General features: G+C 46.8%; 2 protein-coding genes across 4 annotated transcripts in view; both read left to right on the top strand.

Moving 5' to 3' along the window:
- LOC143766305 (uncharacterized) overlaps positions 1-25982 on the top strand; it is a 272862-nt gene that overhangs the window by 238982 nt on the left and 7898 nt on the right. For all 3 annotated transcript variants that reach the window (XM_077253874.1, XM_077253875.1, XM_077253876.1), the window contains 2 exons: positions 6173-6270; positions 6469-6559. In XM_077253874.1, the coding sequence (XP_077109989.1) occupies positions 6173-6270; positions 6469-6559 (189 nt within the window). The remainder of the gene's footprint in view (positions 1-6172; positions 6271-6468; positions 6560-25982) is intronic.
- LOC143766306 (uncharacterized) overlaps positions 1-25982 on the top strand; it is a 152497-nt gene that overhangs the window by 39326 nt on the left and 87189 nt on the right. The window lies entirely within an intron of this gene.

Genomic DNA, 25982 nt, shown 5'->3' on the forward strand with positions numbered 1-25982 from the left:
TCAGCGTTTACTTCCTCATTTTTACCCAGCCCACACTAAGCAGATGAGACGAGGTTGCGTAGTGTCTCCTGCTTCATGTTGTCCTTCATCTCCACCTGGTCCACATGCATAGCTTCATGCTTAATTATGAGCAGCGACCATTTAAGTAGGCACAGAAGCGGGATTGCAGCACTGACTATGTCGTCAAAGCCGCTCACCATCTTTATGGAGTCCTCAAAATCTTGGAGAACCACACAAATGTCAAACAAATAAGCCCACTCTTCAGTGGTTGTTATCTGCGTAGGCTGACCAAAATACTGACAGGCGTGTTGGAGCTGGTATTCCACAACTGCCCTCTGCTACTCTCAAAGACTTGCCAGCATGTGTAGTGTGGAGTTTCAGCATGTGGTTACATTGCACGCCTGTCGATGAGCTGGCATTTGCATGCGCTGCTGCAGCACTGCCAGAGCTGACTTGCGGAAATGGCCACTGACTCAGCGTACCTCGATCAGAAGCTCTGTCAAATCTTGGTAGGTTCTCAGAAACCACTGAACTACCAAGTTGAGCAAGTGGGTCAGCATCGCATGTGTGTGAGCTTGTCATGCTTCAAAGCCGCCACCAGGTTACGGCCATTATCACACATGACCATGCTTGGTTGGAGGTTCAGCAGCGAAAACCTTAGATCTGAGGTCTTTTATTCCTTTCAATTAGACTCAGCAGAGCCTGTTGCTGCTTTTCTGAGGCAGTGCTGCAGATCTTCCGCCTGATATAGATGACATGGTCTGAGATAGCACACCAGAGATGGAGGAGGAGGAGCAAGAGAGGAGGTGCAGGAACTGCTGGAGGAGATGAAGGAAATCCTGAAAGAAGTAGTCCCAGTAATCTTCATTGTCGGTAGCACATGTGACGTGCTAGTGGCGGTCTCGGCCCCGACCTCCACAATATTCACCCAGTATGTTGTCAGAGATATGAAGTGTCTTTGACGACAAGTGCTTGTCCACGTGTCAGTCCTTAAGTGGACAATCTCAGTAACGCGTTGGTAAGGACACGGGTGATGTTCCTGGACATGTGCTGGTACAAGGCGGGAACGCCACCCTCTGAGATGTAGTGGTTGCTGGGGACTGAGTACCAAGGGACCAAGTTCGTACACCTGTAGCAGGCCCTGTTTGGATTTCATTTCAGGCCAACGAAATTTCATACAAAAGAAGTTCTACAATATATATGACAATAGTCAAATTTTGAACAACCAAATTTGTACACCTGTAGCAGGACAATTTTTCTTTTTTTATTTCAAGCCAACAAAATTTCCCACAAAGCAGGTTATACAGTATATATGACAACAGTGAATTTTCAGAACAAAAATATTTTGTGAACTGTAGCAGGCCAAGGGTTTTTAAAAATTTTAAACCACCGTAATTTTTTTACACAAAGCACGTTAATCCTGAATCCAGGAAAAAAAATTGACATTTTTTGGGGAGAATATGTAGAAATAGCCTTGGTTTCACCTGTACCATTGCCTGGTCCTGCATAGGAGATGATGTAACCCTAAGGGGGTGGTAGCCCCATCTCAAGCCGCCTCGAGGAGCCTCTCCCAGGCCTGTTGATTTTGTAAGAAGGGTTCACCCTGCTCCCTTCCTTCTTGCATCACACTCTCCGCATACCAGCAAAGTTTTGAGGAATGTGACCCTGGATCCAGCCATTAGCTCTTGCAGCCTTTGAGGCAAGTGTTCCGTCTCTACTGCCCACTGGTTGAATGACATGAGTCGATGAGTCCCAAACTCTTTTATGAACTCCCATGACCTCCTCCCGGGTTGCCAACCCTCAGTATTTTGTGGCTAGGGGGCCCCCTAGCATGTCTCCAGCCCTGATCCTGGCTCACCTCCTCTTTTATGACCAGCCTAGACCCGCAGTCCGCTCACTAGTTGCTGGATCCTGGCTCTCCCATCTGCAAAAACCCCAGCGGTGAAGGTCGCGGCCTGAGTTTGGGCTTTGGTGGTTCTGGGAAAGATGCCGGTTCCGGACCACAGGCTCCTGCCACCTCCACTGTCGCACCAGCTTGGCCTAGCTCCAATATTCCTCCGTCTCCCTTGGGAGTCTTGCTTAATTCTACCATCCCTGTCGACCAGTAAGCACATAATATTCTATGGATGACTAATTAAATCCAAAAAAAATTTGTCAATGCTTATTGTCAATATTACATACCAGATACAAAGTGAGACACCCCAGCGCTAAAAGCCTTCAGAGAAGGACAGCCTATGGGAAAAAAACAAAAGCTGCAAACAGGTATGTTGCACACCCTGTCAAACGTGCACATTTTAGTAAGATACATTCAAGAAACCATACATAGGTATTTACCTCTGAGCTAGTATGTCCTTTCCAGGAACACATAGGACACACAACAAGTGTGCTATATTGCAAAAAACTTTGTATACATCAACAGCACAATAGGTATATACAGTATGTGAATGAACACCAGTAAAAACACAATAAAAACAAAAAAAGGGTTGTATATGTGCACTGTACACTGAATAGCACGCTTTGGGCTAGGTGACAAACCAGGCTGCAAATAGACGATTTCTAAAAATTGAAGTAAGAAGATCTACCTAATTTGCTCACCCTGCAATCATAGCATTTGTGCCAATATGTATCCAGTTTCACATTACAAAACTCCACAAACATAGCAAAAACACTATAAAGTAATGAAGTAGGTAATTACTCCATTCCCTGCTATGCAGTCCAGCAAAGTTCTTAGTTACATCCACTTGAAAGAAGAGCCGCACTCGGTGGCTGTACGGAGGTCCTTGGCGAAATAAAGAAACAAATAGAGGTGCAATACAGGGACAGGTAAACCCGGCCATTGGCGTGCCTGAACGCAAAAAAACAACGTTATGTGGCCACAGGTATAGCAGTGCGGTTTTAATGGGTTTAATAGAGAAAAAATATCAATCATGCCATTTTTTAAGTCATTTACAGATCCTGTAAAAAAATCTAATCACGGTGTTATGCGGGTTGTTACAACTACAGTGACACCAAATATGTCCTTGTTATTTGCCGATTTGTGATGGTTATAATTAAAGAAATAAAACGCATTAATAATGACAATAATTTAAGTGTTCCTCATTATTTTTGAGTAATTTTATAGGATGAAAAAAATCTCTTGTATTTTCCCTCTAGAATCCAAATACCGTACATAAAAGTCCACTGCTGTGTACAGTGTGTCAGTACAATTTACCTGTGGAGTCAGAGCCTGCAATACAGATCAAGTACACAAAATTCTCTCCATCACATCACCAGAGTCTGGGGCTCAACAGCTTTAGCTCTTTCTTGTAATGTCGAAGGTTGTGGGATCGATTACTAGGGAGTCTCACAGAAAAAGAAATTAGAAAAATGGTAATTTTTTAGCAGTTTTATAGGAACCAGAAAATCGGACTTTTTCCTTACCGTCAATGTACAGGGTACATAGAAATACATTGTTATAGAGAATGCATATCTATGTACATGTATAATCTGCTTCTGGAGTAACTGCCTGCAATAGAGCTGAAGATTACCAAATTCTCCTATGTATCATTCTGAGCTGTGGCTCCTAGATAAAGCTGCTGCCTGAAAACATGAAGACCCGAGGAGATGTGATCACAGGAGAAGGATACTATACTTTAATTTATGCACTGAGCAGAGATGGCTCCGCCCCTGAGGAGCTACAGAGCAATGAAGAGGTCAGAGAAAGGTGAGTATTAGAAGCCCTGATGTTTCCGTATGGAGGGACTGAGCCCCCAATCCAGGATGGTCGGGAGCTATGGCTCTGCTACATCCACGCTGTAAACCCCTCCTGACCCCACACATAAACAAGGCTCAGCTCTGTACATCTCGTACACACAGCTCTGCTCCGTACACCTCTTACACATGGCTCCGCTTCGTACACCTCGTACACACATGGCTCCGCTCCGTACACACGCGTCAACGCTCCGTACACCTCGTACACGGCTCTGCTTTGTACACCTTGTACCCACACACGGCTCCTCTCCGTACACCTCTTACGCACACACCTCCACTCCGTACACCTCTTACACATGGCTCCGCTCCGTACACCTCGTATACACACGGCTCCGCTCCGTACACCCTGTACACACGCGGCAATGCTCCGTACACCTCGTACACACACGGCTCTGCTCCGTACACCTCGTACACACACGGCTCCGCTCCGTACACCTCGTACACACACGGCTCTGCTCCGTACACCTCGTACACACATGGCTCCGCTCCGTACACCTCGTACACACACGGCTCCGCTCCGTACACCTCGTACACACACGGCTCCGCTCCGTACACCTCGTACACACACACGGCTCCGCTCCGTACACCTCGTACACACACACGGCTCCGTTCCGTACACCTCGTACACACACGGCTCCGCTCCGTACATCTCGTACACATGCGGCTCCGCTCTGTACAACTCCTACACACACGGCTCTGCTCCGTACACCTCGTACACACACGGCTCCGCTCCGTACACCTCATACACACACGGTTCCGCTTCGTACACCTCGTACACACACGGCTCTGCTCCGTACACCTCGTACACACACGGCTCCGCTCCGTACACCTCGTACACACACGGCTCTGCTCCGTACACCTCATAAACACACGGCTCTGCTACATCCACCATGTAAACCCCTCCTGACCCCACACATAAACTTCCCCTCATCCAGCACCATGACAACCAGCACAGCAGAGTCCTGCATACACTGAGGCCCCTGATCATGTGACCCCTGACTCCTCCCCTCCTGTGACCTCATCACAGGTCCTGTGCACACAGAGCAGCCATATGTGGAGTGCGGCTCTGCGGGTGGAGGTAGGTGCTGGAGATCACATATTTGGGTCACTTTTCCTTCTCGCCATTGTCCAATTTCCTCCATTTCCGCTCCCTGTTCTGGTTCTTTACTATTTGGGGTTGTTCTTCTTCACCTACATAAGTAGATATTGGACGGAGACCGGAGACGAATGCCCACTGCAGTAATACGACCTCATCGGGGAGTGACCCGATGTACACAAATGAGACATAACCACATTGGTTGGCCGTGTAAAGACATTGTGCTGCATATTGAGTTACTTCTATTGTTAATTATCTCCAAAATTATCTAACTTTAGTTATAACTCTTGTGAATCCAACTGACAAGACCGAGGTATTATCAGTGTAACCTCTAGATGTACATATATTACTTACTTTATATTCCCAGTAACTTAGTCGTCATCCGTGTCCCCAATAGGGATCATAATATAACCTATTAGTAATCCTTCAGTGTCGGAGGAAACCCACGTAAACATGGAACCACTGAACAACCCCGCTATAGTGCTCCATCGTATATATTCCGTACACTCACATCACACTTCTAGTAATAGAATATTTTACATTGTATTTTGTATATTTTTACACAGACTCCTCTCCTTTCTGTTTAGATTTTTTCAATATCAGATACTAATAACTGGTATCTTTTCCGTAATTTCCTTGACGGCCGAGCATGGATGGGGACAGAGACAAGATGGCGGAGAGAATATTGCACCTCACCCTAGAGATCCTCTTCCGGCTTACTGGAGAGGTGAGAGATTCTGATGATGTCACATTACATCATTCTTATCTATAGGAATAACAGATGGACAGAACTGGAGAGGTGAGGACTCTGGAAATGTCTGTAGTGAGATTTATTAATGTGTCTCTCCATAACCAGGATTACACAGTAGTGAAGAAAACCTCTAGTGAGCGCTGTCAGGATCCTGTGTCTGAGGGATGGGGAAGACCCCTGAGCCCAATCACAGGAGCTCCACCTCACCCCCTGATACATGAGGACATCAATGACCAGAAGATCCTGGAACTCATCTACAAGATGATTGAGCTGCTGACTGGAGAGGTGACACTGCTGGGAATGCTGGGACATTATACAGTAACACTATGAAGGGATCGGGGGGATGACGGTATCACTGTATGTGTCAGGTTCCTATAAGGTGTCAGGATGTCGCTGTCTATTTCTCCATGGAGGAGTGGGAGTATTTAGAAGGACACAAAGATCTATACAAGGACGTCATAATGGAGGTTCCCCAGCCCCTCACATCACCAGGTAATCGACAGGACTAAATACACACGGCCAATAATTATCTGTATATAAAGAATAAATTCAGTCCCTGTATGTGTTTCCTCCAGATCTATCCAGTAAGAGGACAACACCAGAGAGATGTCCCCGTCCTCCTCTTCCACAGGACTGTAAACAAGAAGATCCCAATGTTCCTCAGGATCATCAGGTAGATGGAGAGAAGGTGTCATGAGATCTCCCCTATGATGTATAGACGGTGGTAAATGTCTTGTGTTCAGTCTTGTTTTATCCACCAGTATTATATGTTTTATACTTGTGTAATGAGAACGGTGGAGATGGCAGGATTAGAGCTGATCATAGATGTGACTTCTCCATCTGTCTGTGACTTTTACAATATTTGTTTCAGGGTGAAGATCTGACCCACATTAATACTACAGAGACATATGTGAGGGGTGATGAGTGGTGTGAAGAGGAGATTCCTACAGATAACCCCCCAGGTGAATAGTAATTACTAAGTTCAGAGAAGTCATAGATTGTTCTCGTGTGAATACAGATATACAGTTGTATAAAAAAGTGTTTGCCCCTTCCAGATTTTCAAATCTTTTGCATGTTTCTCACACTTAAATGTTTGAGATCACCAAATATATTTAAATATTAGACCAAGGTAACACAAGTAAACACAAAATGTAGTTTTTAAATGAAGATCTTTATTATTAAAGGAAAAAGAAATCCAAACCTAAATGGCCCTGTGGGAAAAAGTGATTGCCCCCTAAACCTAATAACTGGTTGGACCATCCTTAGCAGCAACAACTGCAATAAAGTGTTTGTGATAACTAGCAATTAGTCTTTTACAATACCCTGGAGGAATTTTGGCCACTCATCTTTGCAAAATTGTTGTAATTCACCCACAATGGAGGGTTTCAAGCATGAACCGCTTTTATAAGGTCATGCCACAGCATCTCTATCAGATTAAGGTCAGTACTTTGACTAGGCCACTCCAAAGTCTTAATTTTGCTTTTCTTAAGGCCGGAGACACACTGGTGCGAGATACGGCCGAGTCTCGGTGGTTAAAAGCAAGCTGTGGCACCTGCACTCCGGAGCGGAGCGTGCAGCTGCATAGCAATACATGGAGCCGCACGCTCCGCTCCGGAGTGCCGGTGCCACAGCTTGCTTTTAACCACCGAGACTCGGCCGTATCTCGCACCAGTGTGTCTCCGGCCTCAGCCATTCAGAGGTGGACTTGCTGGTGTGTTTTGGATCATTGTCCTGCTGCATAACCCAAGTGCGCTTCAGCTTGAGGTCACAAACAGATGGCTGGACATTCTCCTTCAGGATTTTTTGTTAGACAGCAGAATTTATGGCTCCCTTTACCTCAGCAAGTCTTCCAGATCTTGAAGCAGCAAAACAGCCCCAGACCATCACACTACCACCTCCATATTTTACTGTTGGTATGATGTTTCTTTTCTGAAATGCTGTGTTACTTCTACACCAGATGTAATGGGACATACACCTTCCAAAAAGTTCAACTTTTGTCTCATTGGTCCAGAGTATTCTCCCAAAAGTTTTGAGGATCATCAAGATGTTTTCTGGCAAAAATGAGACAAGCCTTTATGTTCTTATTACTCAGCACTGATTCATCTTGGAATTCTTTTTTGGAGTGTTACATAGCACTAAAGTTTAATACAAAGCATGGAATACTGTATGGATGTGTAAATGAGTACAGACCACTATTTCAATGCTTTTTGGAGTCTTATATATCACCGAAATTTTACAGAAAGCACCTAATTCTCTATGTATGACTAACTGAATCCAGACCAATTTTTCCATTCTTTTATCCATGCCTGTTTATCCTTTTGGGCCTGTGGGTGGCTGGAAACTTTCTCTTTTGCTTCAAGGTTTGGGGTAGGGACAGCTGAACGCTGTGCTGGGACAAGGTTTTGGAAGTGCCTGATGATTGTGCATCAGAATGTGCAAAGACAGGTGCAGGGCGGGAAGCATCTGTGCCAGTGTCATGGACAGGCGGCTGGGAACCAACTAATACAGGGCAAGAGGCAGTGGTGTCACCCACTGGTAATGCTAGCACCAATTGTGGACCCATGCGTTTGGTTCACCAAACCGGGTTCTTAGATGACATGTAACTGATCATACTGTGGTGGGTATGCCTTTAGTGGTCAGGCCCCTGCTGATGTTGGCATGGCACAGGCTGCAAATTACCATTTGTTTTTTTCTTAGGGTATGTGTCCACGTTCAGGATGGCTGGCGGTTTGGACGGAGCAGCAAACCCGCTCCGCCCTCTTCTGTGACGCGATGATGCTGGATGTGTTCATTACACACATCCGGCATCATCGCACCCCACACATAGGGCGCCGCCGCAAGGTAAACGGACATGCTGCGATCTTAAAAGACCCGCCGCATGTCCAGAATCGCAGGGCCGCCGGGTGCGTGTTACCACACATAGTGGAGACGGGATTTCATAAAATCCTCTCCACTATGCTGTAACATCTGGACGCTGCGTCTTTGACGCTGCGGCTCTGCGCAGCGTCAAACACGCAGCGATTCCTGAACGTGGAAACATACCCTTAGAACTCTTTTTAAAAAAGAGCACCTAACTCTTTGATGGAGAAATTCAGGGGTGTCGGTGCTCTGCAGAACAGTTGCCCGCTCTCTCCCTCTGGTCACTCCACTGCCTCTTCCTGCCTCTTTCAGTGCTGTCGATCCCTCAGCACTGTTGGCCTTGCTTTGCATGCCACATTACCAGGTTGAGTCAGTGACTTTGTCATCCACCACCTCACCCTGGTCCCACTGAGTTTTTTGACTTAACAACCACCTGACTTATCGGCAACTGTGTCTCATCATCATCTTCCTCCATAGTCAAAATTTGCCGTTCCCCACCATCATCTTGTGGCCGTGGCTGCTCTAAGTTTTGTGCATCACTAAACAGCATGTCCTCCTGTCCCTCTTGGAGCATGCAGGTTGAGAGGCCACAATCAAGAAGTGATGTTGTAAAGAGCTTCTCGGAGTGTCCTAGTGTGGGATCACTAGTATCCTGGGACTCAACATGGTGGGAGCAAGGAGGTTCAGGGTCATAAGTGATCCAGACTGTTGGCTGATGAGACTGTGTGGTGCTTCCAAGCATGCTGGAAGCATTACCTGCTATCCAACCTACCATTTGTTTGCTCTGCTCTGGCTTCAGAAGTGGTGTTCTGTGCTCTCTGCAAAGTGGGACAGGAACCTATGTGTCGTGGATAGTTGTGTTTTTTGTGCTCCAGCAACAGGGGTAGTTGCACCTCCCTCACGTCCTCAGTATCTGCGTGCACCATCATCTGCAGTTCCAGTTCCCCGTCCCTTACCACACACCTTACGCATTTTCTAATTGCTAGGTCTCTTGAAACCATGGTTTGTTTTTTTTCAAATTCAAGTTTTTTATTTTTGTGTTTAGAAAGCACATGAAAATACAATACAAATAGTACAGGGGGCAATATACAACTATAAATCTGTGCATAACTACAAAACATTGGGAGTGTAGGGAGAGTTTTCCATCAATATCGCGATCAAGCATGTATTTTTTCATATGAAAGATAGAGATTAAGTAGTCGACGGCAGACCATCAATCAATAGAGAGTGATTATGAACATTGTTGTGAGAACATCCCCGATAATCTTAGTCTTAGTTGAGGGATAGATGGTAGGCGTCAGTTTTCGAAATCCATCCAATCCCTCCAAATCACACAGTATCTATCAACATCAGTCGGTGAGGGGGCAATGAGATGCTCCATCCTATTAAGGAGAGAAATCTCTGCAAACCATTCCTCCACAGTGGGTGGAGTAGTGCTTTTCCAGTGCTGTGGAATGACATTCTTAGATGCCTGTATTAGGTAGCCTATTGGCAACCTTTTGTACATGCGTTTACTTATTGATGACATTGATAAGAGGAGGGCGTCTGGCGTATTTGGGGGTATCCAGATCGGTTATTTTCTCAATCCAGGGAACTACCACAAAGTGGTCTTTTTTTTTATTTAAAAAAAAAATGGTCACCTGCAGCAAAGCTTTTTTTTTTGGAGTTTAATACCACTGTTATGTATCACAAATCACATACTCTATGGATGAGTAATTGAATCCAGAAACCTTTTTAAACGCTTTTTTGTAGTGTTACATGCCACTGAAATGTACCACAGAACACGTAATAGTATAGGGAGGAGTGATGGAATGTGCACAAGTTGAAGGAAGGATCCAGCTCCAGCAGGCAAAATAAGCAGTATTTATTTAGATCAATGTTAAAAGTTAGGCATTGTTGCAAAGAAATCAGGTAGGCATAGTTGGAAGGTAGAAGAGCCATATACAGCTCTGGCAAAAATTAAGAGACCACTGCACAGTTTTATAAAAATCAGCTTCTCTACATGTCTGACAGCCGTTCCATTCCAGTGTCAGTTGAATTCCAACCAGAGTACACCTCATTCTACTTAATGTGCTTCTGATTAGGTGATCACCTGAACCAAATCTTATTTAATGAAGGAAAGTGTAAAAAAAACCCTGCTGTGGTGTTTACAATCCTCTTGCAATAGGATAAGCTGGATGGCAAAAAGTGCTAGTAATGTCCCAAAAGTAATAGGAATGAAAAAATAACTTTTAACCATGCCAAAGGAGTTGAAAAGAAAAGTCTTGAGTGAGGAAAAGAAGGGCTCAATTCTGGCTTTACTTATAGAGTGATACAGTGAGCGTCATGTTGCCTCCATCCTTAACATTTCTAAGACAGCAGTCCATTACAACAAGGTCAAGCAGCAGACATTGGGGACAAGAAAGCTACAGACAGGCAGAAGGCGAAAATGACTCTCCACTGACCGGGGATGACCGTCATCTTATTCGAATGTCAATCAGCAACCGCAGGATGACATCAAGTGACCTACAAAAGGAATGGCAAATGGCAGCTGGGGTGAAGCGCACAGCAAGAACAGTTCGTAACAGGCTCCTAGAGGCAGGACTCAAGTCATGTAAACCTAGAAAAAAGCCTTTCATCAATGATAAGCAAATGAGAGCCAGGCTGAAGTTTGTCAAAGACCATAAGGATTGGACCATAGAGGACTGGAGTAAGGTAATCTTCTCTGATGAGTCTAATTTTCAGCTTTGCCCAACACCTGGTCATCTACTGGTTAGACGGAGACCTGGAGAGGCGTACAAGCCACAGTGTCTTGCACCCACTGTGAAATTTGGTGGAGGATCAGTGATTATCTGGGGATGCTTCAGCAAGGCTGGAATTGGGCAGGTTAATCATTGTGAAGGACGTATGAATCCAGCCGCTTACAAGGTTATACTAGAAAAACAGTTGATCCCTTCTGCTCAGGCAATGTTCCCCAACTCTAAGGACTGATTTTTCCAGCGTTCCCCATGCCACACATCTAGGTCAACCAAGGTGTGGATGAACGACCACCACATCAAATCCCTGTCATGGGCAGCCTAATCTCCAGTCCTGAACCCCATTGAAAACCTCTGGAATGTAATCAAGAGGAAGAAGGATAGTCACAAGCCATCAAACAAAGAAGAACTGCTTAAATTTTTGTACCAAGAGTGGCATAAGGTCACCCAAAAGCAGTGTGAAAGACTGCCAAGATGTATGAAAGCTGTGATTAAAAATCGTGATTATTCCACAAAATATTGATTTCTGAACTCTTCCTGAGTTAAAACATTTAGTATTGTTGTTTTTAAATGATTATGAATAGTGATGAGCGAGTATACTCGTTACTCGAGATTTCCCGAGCACGCTTGGGTGACCTCTGAGTATTTTTTTAGTGCTCGGAGATTTAGTTTTCATCTTCGCAGCTGAATGATTTACATCTCTTAGCCAGTTTGATTACATGTGGGGATTCCCTAGCAACCAGGCAACCCCCACATGTACTTATGCTGGCTAACAGATGTAAATCAATCAGCTGCGGCGATGAAAACTAAATCTCCGAGCACTAAAAAATACTCTGAGGTCATCCGAGAGTGCTCGGGAAATCTCGAGTAATGAGTATATTCGCCCATCATTAACCCCTTCATGACCCAGCCTATTTTGGCCTTAATGACCTTGCCGTTTTTTGCAATTCTGACCAGTGTCCCTTTATGAGGTAATAACTCAGGAACGTTTCAACGGATCCTAGCGATTCTGAGATTGTTTTTTCGTGACATATTGGGCTTCATGTTAGTGGTAAATTTAGGTCGATAATTTCTGAGTTTATTTGTGAAAAAAACGGAAGTTTGGCGAAAATTTTGAAAATTTCGCAATTTTCACATTTTGAATTTTTATTCTGTTAAACCAGAGAGTTATGTGACACAAAATAGTTAATAAATAACGTTTCCCACATGTCTACTTTACATCAGCACAATTTTGGAAACAATTTTTTTTTTTGCTAGGAAGTTATAAGGGTTAAAATTTGACCAGTGATTTCTCATTTTTACAACAAAATTTACAAAACCATTTTTTTTAGGGACCACCTCACATTTGAAGTCATTTTGAGGGTTCTATATGGCTGAAAATACCCAAAAGTGACACCATTCTAAAAACTGCACCCCTCAAGGTGCTCAAAACCACATTCAAGAAGTTTATTAACCCTTCAGGTGTTTCACAGCAGCAGAAGCAACATGGAAGTAAAAAATGAACATTTAACTTTTTAGTCACAAAAATGATCTTTTAGCAACAATTTTTTTATTTTCCCAAGGGTAAAAGGAGAAACTGGACCACGGACGTTGTTGTCCAATTTGTCCTGAGTACGCTGATACCTCATATGTGGGGGTAAACCACTGTTTGGGCGCACGGCAGGGCTCGGAAGGGAAGGAGCGCCATTTGACTTTTTGAATGAAAAATTGGCTCCAATCTTTAGCGGACACCATGTCGCGTTTGGAGAGCCCCCGTGTGCCTAAACATTGGAGCTCCCCCACAAGTGACCCCATTTTGGAAACTAGACCCCCCAAGGAACTTATCTAGAAGCATAGTGAGCACTTTAAACCCCCAGGTGCTTCACAAATTGATCCGTAAAAATTAAAAAGTACTTTTTTTTCACAAAAAAATTATTTTAGCCTCAATTTTTTCATTTTCACATGGGCAACAGGATAAAATGGATCCTAAATTTTGTTCGGCAATTTCTCCTGAGTACACCAATATCTCACATGTGGGGGTAAACCACTGTTTGGGTGCACGGCAAGGCTCGGAAGGGGAGGCGTGCCATTTGACTTTTTGAATGGAAAATTAGCTCCAATCGTTAGCGGACACCATGTCGCATTTGGAGAGCCCCTGTGTGCCTAAACATTGGAGCTCCCCTACAAGTGACTCCATTTTGGAAACTAGACCCCCCAAGGAACTTATCTAGATGCATAGTGAGCACTTATAAACTTCTGTGAAGCACCTGGGGGTTATAACGCAGAGCCGTGAAAATAAAAAATAATTTTTCTTTCCTCAAAAATGACTTTTAGCCCAGAATTTTTTATTTTCCCAAGGGTAATAGGAGAAATTGGACCCCAAATGTTGTTGTCCAGTTTGTCCTGAGTACGATGATACCCCATATGTGGGGGTAAACCACTGTTTGGGCGCACGGCAGGGCTCGGAAGGGAAGGCACGCCATTTGGCTTTTTGAATGGAAAATTAGCTCCAATCATTAGCGGACACCATGTCGCGTTTGGAGAGCCCCTGTGTGCCTAAACATTGGAGCTCCCGCACAAGTGACCCCATTTTGGAAACTAGACCTCCCAAGGAACTAATCTAGATGTGTGGTGAGCACTTTGAACCCCCAAGTGCGTCATAGAAGTTTATAACGCAGAGCCATGAAAATAAAAAATAATTTTTCTTTTCTCAAAAATGATTTTTTAGCCCACAATTTTTTATTTTCCCAAGGGTAACAGGAGAAATTGGACCCCAAAAGTTGTTGTCCAGTTTCTCCTGAGTACGCTGATACCCCATATGTGGGGGTAAACCACTGTTTTGGCACACGTCGGGGTTCGGAAGGGAAGTAGTGACGTTTTGAAATGCAGACTTTGATGGAATGCTCTGCGGGCGTCCGGTTGCGTTTGCAGAGCCCCTGATGTGCCTAAACAGTAGGAACTCCCCACAAGTGACTCCATTTTGGAAACTAGACCCCCAAGGGAACTTATTTAGATGTGTGGTGAGCACTTTGAACCCCCAAGTGCTTCACAGAAGTTTATAACGCAGAGCCGTGAAAATAATAAATGTGTTTCCTTTCCTCAAAAATATTTTTTTAGCCCAGAATTTTTTATTTTTGCAAGAGTAACAGGAGAAATTGGACCCCAAAAGTTGTTGTCCAGTTTCTCCTGAGTACGCTGATACCCCATATGTGGGGGTAAACCACTGTTTTGGCACACGTCGGGGTTTGGAAGGGAAGTAGTGACGTTTTGAAATGCAGACTTTGATGGAATGCTCTGCGGGCATCAGGTTGCGTTTGCAGAGCCCCTGATGTGCCTAAACAGTAGGAACTCCCCACAAGTGACTCCATTTTGGAAACTAGACCCCCAAGGGAACTTATCTAGATGTGTGGTGAGCACTTTGAACCCCCAAGTGCTTCACAGAAGTTTATAACGCAGAGCCGTGAAAATAATAAATGTGTTTCCTTTCCTCAAAAATATTTTTTTAGCCCAGAATTTTTTATTTTTGCAAGAGTAACAGGAGAAATTGGACGCCAAAAGTTGTTGTCCAGTTTCTCCTGAGTACGCTGATACCCCATATGTGGGGGTAAACCACTGTTTGGGCACATGCCGGGGCTCGGAAGGGAAGTAGTGACGTTTTGGAATGCAGACTTTGATGGAATGGTCTGCGGGCATCATGTTACGTTTGCAGAGCCCCTGATATGCCTAAACAGTAGAAACCCCCCACAAGTGACCCCATTTTGGAAACTAGACCCCCCAAGGAACTTATCTAGATGTGTGGTGAGCACGTTCAACCCCCAAGTGCTTCACAGAAGTTTACAACGCAGAGCCGTGAAAATAAAAAATCATTTTTCTTTCCTCAAAAAAGATGTTTTAGCAAGCATTTTTTTATTTTCACAAGGGTAACAGGAGAAATTGGACCCCAATATTTGTTGTCCAGTTTGTTGTGAGTACGCTGATACCCCATATGTGGGGGTAAACCACTGTTTGGGCACACGTCAGGGCTCGGAAGGGAAGTAGTGACATTTGAAATGCAGACTTTGATGGAATGGTCTGCGGGCGTCACATTGCATTTGCAGAGCCCCTGATGTGCCTAAACAGTAGAAACACCCCACAAGTGACCCCATTTTGGAAACTAGACCCCCGAAGGAACTTATCTAGATGTGTGGTGAGCACTTTCAACCCCCAAGTGCTTCACAGAAGTTTATAACGCAGAGCCGTGAAAATAAAAAATAATTGTTCTTTCCTCAAAAATTATGTTTTAGCAAGTAATTTTTTATTTTTGCAAGGGTAACAGGAGAAATTGGACCCCAACAGTTGTTGCCCAGTTTGTCCTGAGTACGCTGGTACCCCAAATGTGGGGGTAAACCACTGTTTGGGCGCACGTCGGGGCTTGGAAGGGAGGGAGCACCATTTGACTTTTTGAACGCAAGATTGGCTGGAATCAATGGTGGCGCCATGTTGCGTTTGGAGACCCCTGATGTGCCTAAACAGTGGAAACCCCTCAATTCTAACTTCAACACTAACCCCAACACACCCCTAATCCTAATCCCAACTGTAGCCATAACCCTAATCACAACCCTAACCCCAACACACCCCTAACCACAACCCTAACCGCAACACACCCGTAACCCTAATTCCAACCCTAATCCCAACCGTAACCCTAATCCCAACCCTAACCACAACTGTAACCCCCAACACACCCCTCACCCTATCCGTAACCCTAACCACAAGCCTAATCTTAACCCTATTTCAAACCCTAGCCCTAATTCCAACCCTAACCCTAAGGCTATGTGCCCATGTTGCGGATTCGTGTGAGATTTTTCCGCACGATTTTTGAAAAATCTGCAGGTAAAAGGCACTGCGTTTTACCTGCGGATTTACAGCAGATTTCCAGTGTTTTTTTTTGTGCGGATTTCACCTGCGGATTCCTATTGAGGAACAGGTGTAAAACGCTGCGGAATCCGCACAAAGAATTGACATGCTGCGGAAAATACAACGCAGCGTTTCTGCACGGAATTTTCCGCACCATGGGCACAGCGGATTTGGTTTTCCATAGGTGTACATGGTACTGTAAACCTGATGGAAAACTGCTTCGAATTCACAGCGGCCAATCCGCTGCGGATCCGCGGCCGATCCGCTGCGGATCCGCGGCCGATCCGCGGCCGATCCGCTGCCGATCCGCTGCGGATCCGCAGCCAAATCCGCTGCGGATCCGCAGCCAAATCCGCACTGTGCACATGCCATAACCCTACCCCTAACCCTACCCGTAACCCTACCCCTAACCCTAACCCTAGTTCTAACCCTAGTTCTAACCCTAACCCTAGTGGAAAAAGAAAAAAAAATATTTTCTTTATTTTATTATTGTCCCTACCTATGGGGGTGATAAAGGGGGGGGGGGGTTTATTTATTATTTTTTTATTTTGATTGCTGCGATAGAACCTACCACAGCGATCAAAATGTACTTGTAATGAATCTGCCGGCTGGCAGATTCGGCGGGCGCACTGCGCATGCGCCCGCCATTTTCCAAGGTGGCGGCGCCCATGGAGAAGACGGCTGGACACCGGGAGGGACATCGAAGCTAGGTAAGTATGGGGGGGGTGGGATCGGAACACGGGGGGGGATCGGAGGACCGGGGGAGCGGACAAGAGGACCGGGGGAGCGGACTGGAGGGAGAAGGGGAGCGGACAGGAGATCGGGGCAGAAAGGACGACTGGGGGGGCGATCGGTGGCGGGGGGGGGGGGGGGGCAGATCGGGGTCTCCAGCCATGGCAGATGCTATTGCAGCATCGGCCATGGCTGGATTGTAATATTTCACCATTTTCATAGGTGAAATATTACAAATCGCTCTGATTGGCTGTTTCACTTTCAACAGCCAATCAGAGCGATCGTAGCCACGGGGGGGTGAAGCCACCCCCCCTGGGCTGAAGTACCACTCCCCCTGTCTCTGCAGATCGGGTGAAAATGGAGTTAACCCTTTCACCCCATCTGCAGGGACGCGATCCCTCCATGACGCCACATAGGCGTCACAGGTCGGATTGGCACCGACTTTCATTACGCCTACGTGGCGTCAAAGGTCGGGAAGGGGTTAATTATGAATTATATTTATTTTAAAAACCGCTGACAGAATACTGTGCACAGTTCTGGTCTCCGGTGTATAAGAAAGACATAGCTGAACTGGAGCGGGTGCAGAGAAGAGCAACCAAGGTTATTAGAGGACTGGGGGGTCTGCAATACCAAGATAGATTCTTACACTTGGGGCTATTTAGTTTGGAAAAACGAAGACTAAGGGGTGATCTTATGTTAATGTATAAATATATGAGGGGACAGTACAAAGACCTTTCTGCTGATCTTTTTAATCATAGACCGGTGACAGGGACAAGGGGGCATCCTCTACGTCTGGAGGAAAGAAGGTTTAAGCATAATAACTGACGCGGATTCTTTACTGTAAGAGCAGTGAGACTATGGAACTCTCTGCCGTATGATGTTGTAATGAGTGACTCATTGCTTCAATTTAAGAGGGGACTGGATACCTTTATGGAAAAGTATAATATTACAGGGTATATACACTAGATTCCTTGATAAGGCGTTGATCCAGGGAACTAGTCTGATTGCCGTATGTGGGGTCGGGAAGGAATTTTTTTCCCCATGATGGAGCTTATTCTTACCACATGGGGTTTTTTTGCCTTCCCCTGGATCAACATGTTAGGTTAGGCTATGGGTTGAACTAGATGGACTTAAAGTCTTCCTTCAACCTTAACCCCTTCCCGACCTTTGACGCCACGTAGGCGTCATGAAAGTCGGTGCCAATCCGACCTATGACGCCTATGTGGCGTCATGGCGGGAATGCTTCCCTGCGGGTCCGGTGACCGGGGTCATTCAAATGTCACCGTACCCGCAGGTGCAGGGGGACCTGTACTTCACCCCAGGGGGGGTGGCTTTGCCCCCCCGGGTGTACGATCGCTCCCGGTGACCTTTTTTTAACCCCCTCCAGCTCTGATTGGAGCTAGCGTCCTTGTGACGCTAGCTCTCCAATCAGACCTGGAGGGGCGGAGTAAAATAGCTCTGTCCTCGTTCTCCATACTCATCCCGTTGCTGGAAGCTGGAGAACGAGGACCCTCCCCTCATATCTCCCGCCGATCGCCGCCGATTGCCGCCGCTGCCGCTCCTCTTGCCGCGTGTGCCGCCGCGGCTTGTGTTCCTGCCGCCGCTGCCGCCTGTGCTCCTGCTGCCGCCGCCAGGTACTCCCCTCTCTGCCATCTACCTCTGCGCTCTGCTCCCCTGATCACCCTCCCCCCCGATCTTACCCCCTGCCCCCCTTTTCAACCCCCCCTGCTGCTGCTGCCAGCTCCATCATCCCAGCTCCCCTAGCTACTGACAGCCCCCGCCTGCCCCCTGGTGATCACCCCCTGCCCCGGTGATCACCCCCTGCCCCCCTGATCACCCCCCCCACCCCCCTGATCACCCCCCCCCCCCCCCCCGCCCCCCTGATCACCCCCTGCTGCTGCCGCAGATTTCATCTGCTCCTGCTGCATTGCTTCAGCCCCCCCGTGCCTGACAGCCCCCTCCTGCCCCTCGGTGTTCACCCCCTGCCCCCCTGATCACCCCCTGCCCCCCTGATCACCCCCTGCCCCCCTGATCACCCCCGATCACCCCCTGCTGCTGCCGCTGATTCCATCTGCTGTTGCATCGCTTCTGCCCCCCTAATCACCCCCTGCCCCCCTAATCACCCCCTGCCCCCCTGATCACCCCCCCGTCCCCCTGATCACCCCTGCTGCTGCCGCTGATTCCTTTTGCTGCTGCTACTGCATCGCCTCTGCCCCCCGCGCCTGTCAGCCCCCTCCTGCCTCCCCTGATCACCCCTACCCCCCTGATCACCCCCTGATCACCTCCCGTCCCCCTGATCACCTCCCGTCCCCCTGATCACCCCCCGTCCCCCTGATCACCCCCCGCTGCTGCCGCAGATTCCATCTGCTGCTGCTACTGCATCGCCTCTGCCCCCCCACGCCTGACAGCCCCCCTCCTGTCCCCCGGTGTTCACCCACTTCCCCCCTGATCACCCCCTGCTGCTGCTGCCGCCGATTCCATCTGCTGCTGCATCGCCTCTGCCCCCGCGCGCCTGACAGCCCCCGCGCGCCTGACAGCCCCCGCGCGCCTGACAGCCCCCGCGCGCCTGACAGCCCCCTCCTGCAGTGGAAAGTTTCACCAAACACTCGCACATACACACACGCACACTATAATAAAGTTTATTTTACACACACCACACACACAATGTCCCGCTCATCCCAGTCCCAGTCACAAAGGCTGTACTCAGCTGAGGAGGCATATTCCTTTCTTGCCTCCGAAGCTGATAGTGAGGGTGAGGACCCCACTTTTCTGTATTCCTCCCCCTCTTCCTCCTCCAGTGACACGGACTCGCCACCCCCAAGATGTCGCAGGACGAGAAATCGCCCGGAGCCCAGCGGAGGAGAGCCGGAGCCCAGGGGAGAAGACACACAGCCAAGGGTGAGTATCCCCCAACCTAGTGCTAGTCACGCCCAACCTAGCACTAGTGCCCCCACCTGGACCCCCGTCCCTCAAAACTTTGCTCCACGGATTCCTGATTTCATTCCCCAATCAGGAATCCAATTTGAGACTGCCAACCTCAGGGAAATAGACTTTTTCAAAGTCTTTTTCTCCGAGTCAATTGTCAGTCTCATGGTGGAGCAAACAAATTTGTACGCCCTGCAATTTTTTGCCGAAAACCCAAGTTCATCATTTACTACTTGGAATCCCGTTGACTCCGTAGAAATGATGAAATATTGGGGACTGGTCCTTCACATGGGGATTGTGAAGAAACCAGAAATTCGCCAATACTGGAGTACTGATATTTTATATCAAACTCCAGTATATGGCATGGTTATGATTCGCAAACGCTTTGAGGCGATTCATAAATTTCTTCATTTTAGGGACAACACTGACATCCTTCCCCGCGATGACCCGAATTTTGACAGACTGTTCAAAATTCGGCCTGTCATCGAACACTTCAGCAACAAGTTTGCTGAAGTGTACATTCCCCAAAGGGAAATTTGTGTGGATGAATCCCTCATCCACTTCAAAGGGCGGCTTCAGTTCCGTCAGTACCTGCCCAGCAAACGGGCAAGGTACGGGATTAAGCTCTATAAGCTCTGCGAGAGTACCTCAGGGTACACGCTCAGCTTTAGAGTTTATCAAGGAAAGGACAGCAGTATCCAGCCCCCAGAATGTCCACCCGCTCTGGGGGTGAGTGGGAAAATAGTGTGGGATTTGGTTCACCCACTGCTTGATAAAGGTTACCATCTGTACGTTGATAACTTTTATACAAGCATCCCACTCTTTCAATCCCTCTCTGCCAGAGCTACCGTCGCTTGCGGTACTGTGCGCAGAAACAAGAGGGGTCTCCCTTTGTCGCTAATTGAGCAGGCTCTCCCAAAGGGTGAGAGCCGGGCCCAATCTAGCGGCAACATGCTTGTGGTCAAGTTCAAAGACAAAAGGGACGTCTTTTTCTTGACCACAATCCATGGTCCCGGCACCACGGCCACCACCGTTCGAGGTACCCCAGCACAGGTCCACAAACTGGACTGTGCCCTGGGGTACAACAAACACATGGGGGGAGTTGATCTTTCTGATCAAGTCCTCCAGCCCTATAGTGCCATGCGGAAAACGAAGGTGTGGTATAAAAAACTGGCTGTGCACATCGTACAAATGGCACTATATAACGCATACGTGCTATCACGATGTGCAGGCCAGACCAACAACACCTTCCTTCAGTTCCAGGAGGTGGTGATAAAGGCCCTGATGTTTGGAGGCGAGGAAGGAGCGGGCCCCAGCACCACTGGAACTCAAGGTTCCCGTGTGGTACCAGGGCAACATTTTCCCTGTGAGGGGAGAGCAAAAAAAAGGTGCCGGGCGTGCTATAAAAGGGGGATAAGAAGGGAAACTCGTTTCCAATGTGAAACGTGTCCCGACAAACCTGGACTGTGTTTGAATGAATGCTTCAGAATTCATCACACGTCCGTGGACTAGCCACATCCTGATATTCCACTACAGAACTCACCCACACCAGGCTGATATACACAACACCACACACACACACCAACCTGACGTACACTACACCACACACCAACCTGACGTACACTACACCACACACCCCAACCTGACGTAGTGTACGTCAGGTTGGTGTGTATGGCGTAGTGTACGTCAGGTTGGTGTGGTATAGTGTACGTCAGGTTGGTGTGTGTGTATGGTGTACGCTACACCACACACACCAACCTGACGTACACTACACCACACACCAACCTGACGTACACTACACCACACACCCCAACCTGACGTAGTGTACGTCAGGTTGGTGTGTATGGCGTAGTGTACGTCAGGTTGGTGTGGTATAGTGTACGTCAGGTTGGTGTGTGTGTATGGTGTACGCTACACCACACACACCAAACTGACGTACACTACACCACACACCAACCTGACGTACACTACACCACACACCCCAACCTGACGTAGTGTACGTCAGGTTGGTGTGTATGGCGTAGTGTACGTCAGGTTGGTGTGTGGTGTGGTATAGTGTACGTCAGGTTGGTGTGTGTGTATGGTGTACACTACACCACACACACCAACCTGACGTACACTACACCACACATCAACCTGACGTACACTACACCACACACCCCAACCTGACGTAGTGTACGTCAGGTTGGTGTGTATGGCGTAGTGTACGTCAGGTTGGTGTGTGTGTATGGTGTACGCTACACCACACACACCAACCTGACGTACACTACACCACACACCAACCTGACGTACACTACACCACACACCCCAACCTGACGTAGTGTACGTCAGGTTGGTGTGTATGGCGTAGTGTATGTCAGGTTGGTGTGGTATAGTGTACGTCAGGTTGGTGTGTGTGTATGGTGTACGCTACACCACACACACCAACCTGACGTACACTACACCACACACCAACCTGACGTACACTACACCACACACCCCAACCTGACGTAGTGTACGTCAGGTTGGTGTGTATGGCGTAGTGTACGTCAGGTTGGTGTGGTATAGTGTACGTCAGGTTGGTGTGTGTGTATGGTGTACGCTACACCACACACACCAACCTGACGTACACTACACCACACACCAACCTGACGTACACTACACCACACACCCCAACCTGACGTAGTGTACGTCAGGTTGGTGTGTATGGCGTAGTGTACGTCAGGTTGGTGTGTGGTGTGGTATAGTGTACGTCAGGTTGGTGTGTGTGTATGGTGTACACTACACCACACACACCAACCTGACGTACACTACACCACACATCAACCTGACGTACACTACACCACACACCCCAACCTGACGTAGTGTACGTCAGGTTGGTGTGTATGGCGTAGTGTACGTCAGGTTGGTGTGTGGTGTGGTATAGTGTACGTCAGGTTGGTGTGTGTGTGTATGGTGTACACTACACCACACACACCAACCTGACGTACACTACACCACACACCAACCTGACGTACACTACACCACACACCCCAACCTGACGAAGTGTGTCAGGTGGGTGTGTATGGCGTGTACGTCAGGTTGGTGTGTAGTTTGGTATAGTGTATGTCAGGTTGGTGTGTGTGGTGAATACTACACCACACACACCAACCTGACATACACTACATACCTTCCACACGCAACATGGTGTCCGCTAATGATTGGAGCTAATTTTCCATTCAAAAAGTGAAATGGCGCTCCTTCCCTTCCGAGCCTTGCCGTGCGCCCAAACAGTGGTTTACCCCCACATGCGAGGTATCGGTATACTCAGGAGAAATTGCCCAACAAATTTTAGCATCCATTTTATCCTGATGCCCATGTAAAAATGAAAAAAATTGAGGCTAAAATAAAATTTTTGTGAAAAAAAAGTACTTTTTCATTCTTATGGATCAATTTGTGAAGCACCTTGGGGTTCAAAGTGCTCAATATGCAGCTAGATAACTTCCTTGGGTGGTCTAGTTTCCAAAATGGGGTCACATGTGGGGGAGCTCCAATGTTTAGGCACACAGGGGCTCTCCAAACGCGACATGGTGTCCGCTAAAGATTGGAGCTAATTTTCCATTCAAAAAGTGAAATGGCGCTCCTTCCCTTCCAAGCCTTGCCGTGCGCCCAAACAGTGGTTTACCCCCACATGCGAGGTATCGGTGTACTCAGGAGAAATTGCCCAACAAATTTTAGCATCCATTTTATCCTGATGCCCATGTAAAAATGAAAAAAATTGAGGCTAAAATAAAATTTTTGTGAAAAAAAAGTACTTTTTCATTCTTATGGATCAATTTGTGAAGCACCTTGGGGTTCAAAGTGCTCAATATGCAGCTAGATAACTTCCTTGGGTGGTCTAGTTTCCAAAATGGGGTCACATGTGGGGGAGCTCCAATGTTTAGGCACACAGGGGCTCTCCAAACGCGACATGGTGTCCGCTAAAGATTGGAGCTAATTTTCCATTCAAAAAGTGAAATGGCGCTCCTTCCCTTCCGAGCCTTGCCGTGCGCCCAAACAGTGGTTTACCCCCACATGCGAGGTATCGGTGTACTCAGGAGAAATTGCCCAACAAATTTTAGCATCCATTTTATCCTGATGCCCATGTAAAAATGAAAAAAATTGAGGCTAAAATAAAATTTTTGTGAAAAAAAAGTACTTTTTCATTCTTATGGATCAATTTGTGAAGCACCTTGGGGTTCAAAGTGCTCAATATGCAGCTAGATAACTTCCTTGGGTGGTCTAGTTTCCAAAATGGGGTCACATGTGGGGGAGCTCCAATGTTTAGGCACACAGGGGCTCTCAAAACGCGACATGGTGTCCGCTAAAGATTGGAGCTGATTTTCCATTCAAAAAGTCAAATGGCGCTCCTTCCCTTCCGAGCCTTGCCGTGCGCCCAAACAGTGGTTTACCCCCACATGCGAGGTATCGGTGTACTCAGGAGAAATTGCCCAACAAATTTTAGCATCCATTTTATCCTGATGCCCATGTAAAAATGAAAAAAATTGAGGCTAAAATAAAATTTTTGTGAAAAAAAGTACTTTTTCATTCTTATGGATCAATTTGTGAAGCACCTTGGGGTTCAAAGTGCTCAATATCCATCTAGATAACTTCCTTGGGTGGTCTAGTTTCCAAAATGGGGTCACTTGTGGGGGAGCTCCAATGTTTAGGCACACAGGGGCTCTCCAAACGCGACATGGTGTCCGCTAAAGATTGGAGCTAATTTTCCATTCAAAAAGTCAAATGGCGCTCCTTCCCTTCCGAGCCCTGCCGTGCCCCCAAACAGTGGTTCCCCCCCACATATGAGGATTCAGCGTACTCAGGACAAATTGGCCAACAACTTTTGGGTTCCAGTTTCTCCTTTTACCCTTGGGAAAATAAAAAAAATGTTGCTAAAAGATCATTTTTGTGACTAAAAAGTTAAATGTTCATTTTTTCCTTCCATGTTGCTTCTGTTGCTGTGAAACAACTGAAGGGTTAATAAACTACTTGAATGTGGTTTTGAGCACCTTGAGGGGTGCAGTTTTTAGAATGGTGTCACTTTTGGGTATTTTCAGCCATATAGAACCCTCAAAGTGACTTCAAATGTGAAGTGGTCCCTAAAAAAATGGTTTTGTAAATTTTGTTGTAAAAATGAGAAATCGTTGGTCAAATTTTAACCCTTATAACTTCCTAGCAAAAAAAAATTTTGTTTCCAAAATTGTGCTGATATAAAGTAGACATGTGGGAAATGTTATTTATTAACTATTTTGTGTCACATAACTCTCTGGTTTAACAGAATAAAAATTCAAAATGTGAAAATTGCGAAATTTTCAAAATTTTCGCCAAATTTGCATTTTTTTCACAAATAAACGCAAAAATTATCGACCTAAATTTACCACTAACATGAAGCCCAATATGTCACGAAAAAACAATCTCAGAATCGCTAGGATCCGTTGAAGCGTTCCTGAGTTATTACCTCATAAAGGGACACTGGTCAGAATTTCAAAAAACGGCAAGGTCATTAAGGCCAAAATAGGCTGGGTCATGAAGGGGTTAATAACTATGTAACTATGACATGTCCCGGCTTTGATGTGGGCTTACCGCCGGAGCCCCCATCAAAGCGGGGGTTCTGCCATCGGACGTACTATTCCGTCGGATGGCAGAAGGGGGTTAAGGCTACTTTCACACTAGCGTCATGCACTGCACGTCGCTATGCTTTGTTTTGTAGAATAAACGCATCCTGCAAAAGTGCTTGCAGGATGCGTTTTTTTCTCCATTCACTTGCATTAGCGACGCATTGCCACACGTCGCAACAGTCGTGCGACGGTTGCTTCGGACCGTCGCCAACAAAAAACGTTGCTTGTAACGTTTTTTGGTGCGTCGTTCCCGTCTTTTCCGACCGCGCATACGCGGCCGGAACTCTGCCTCCCCGCACCTCACAATGGGGCAGCGGGTGCATTGAAAAACAGCATCCGCTGCCCCCGTTGTGCGGCGCATTCACTGCTAGCGTCGGTACGTCGCAACGATGTAATTCGTCGTGCGTCGTACGACGCTAGTGTGAAAGTAGCCTAAGTCAACATGTGGATGATATTAAATTAACACATCAACAATAAATATTGATAAAAACATGACATTGTCATGGATAACAACACAAAGTATGAATGCAAAAATACAGCTGTAAAATGGACATGACATAACTATGTGCGGTGTACTTCTTCAAAATCTGCAGTTACTACTGATGAGGGATTATTTTTTTTACTCAATTTTTGGACTGCAGCACCAT

Source organism: Ranitomeya variabilis, chromosome 4 (genome assembly GCF_051348905.1).
Source record: "Ranitomeya variabilis isolate aRanVar5 chromosome 4, aRanVar5.hap1, whole genome shotgun sequence".
Classification (NCBI taxonomy): Eukaryota; Metazoa; Chordata; class Amphibia; order Anura; family Dendrobatidae; genus Ranitomeya; species Ranitomeya variabilis.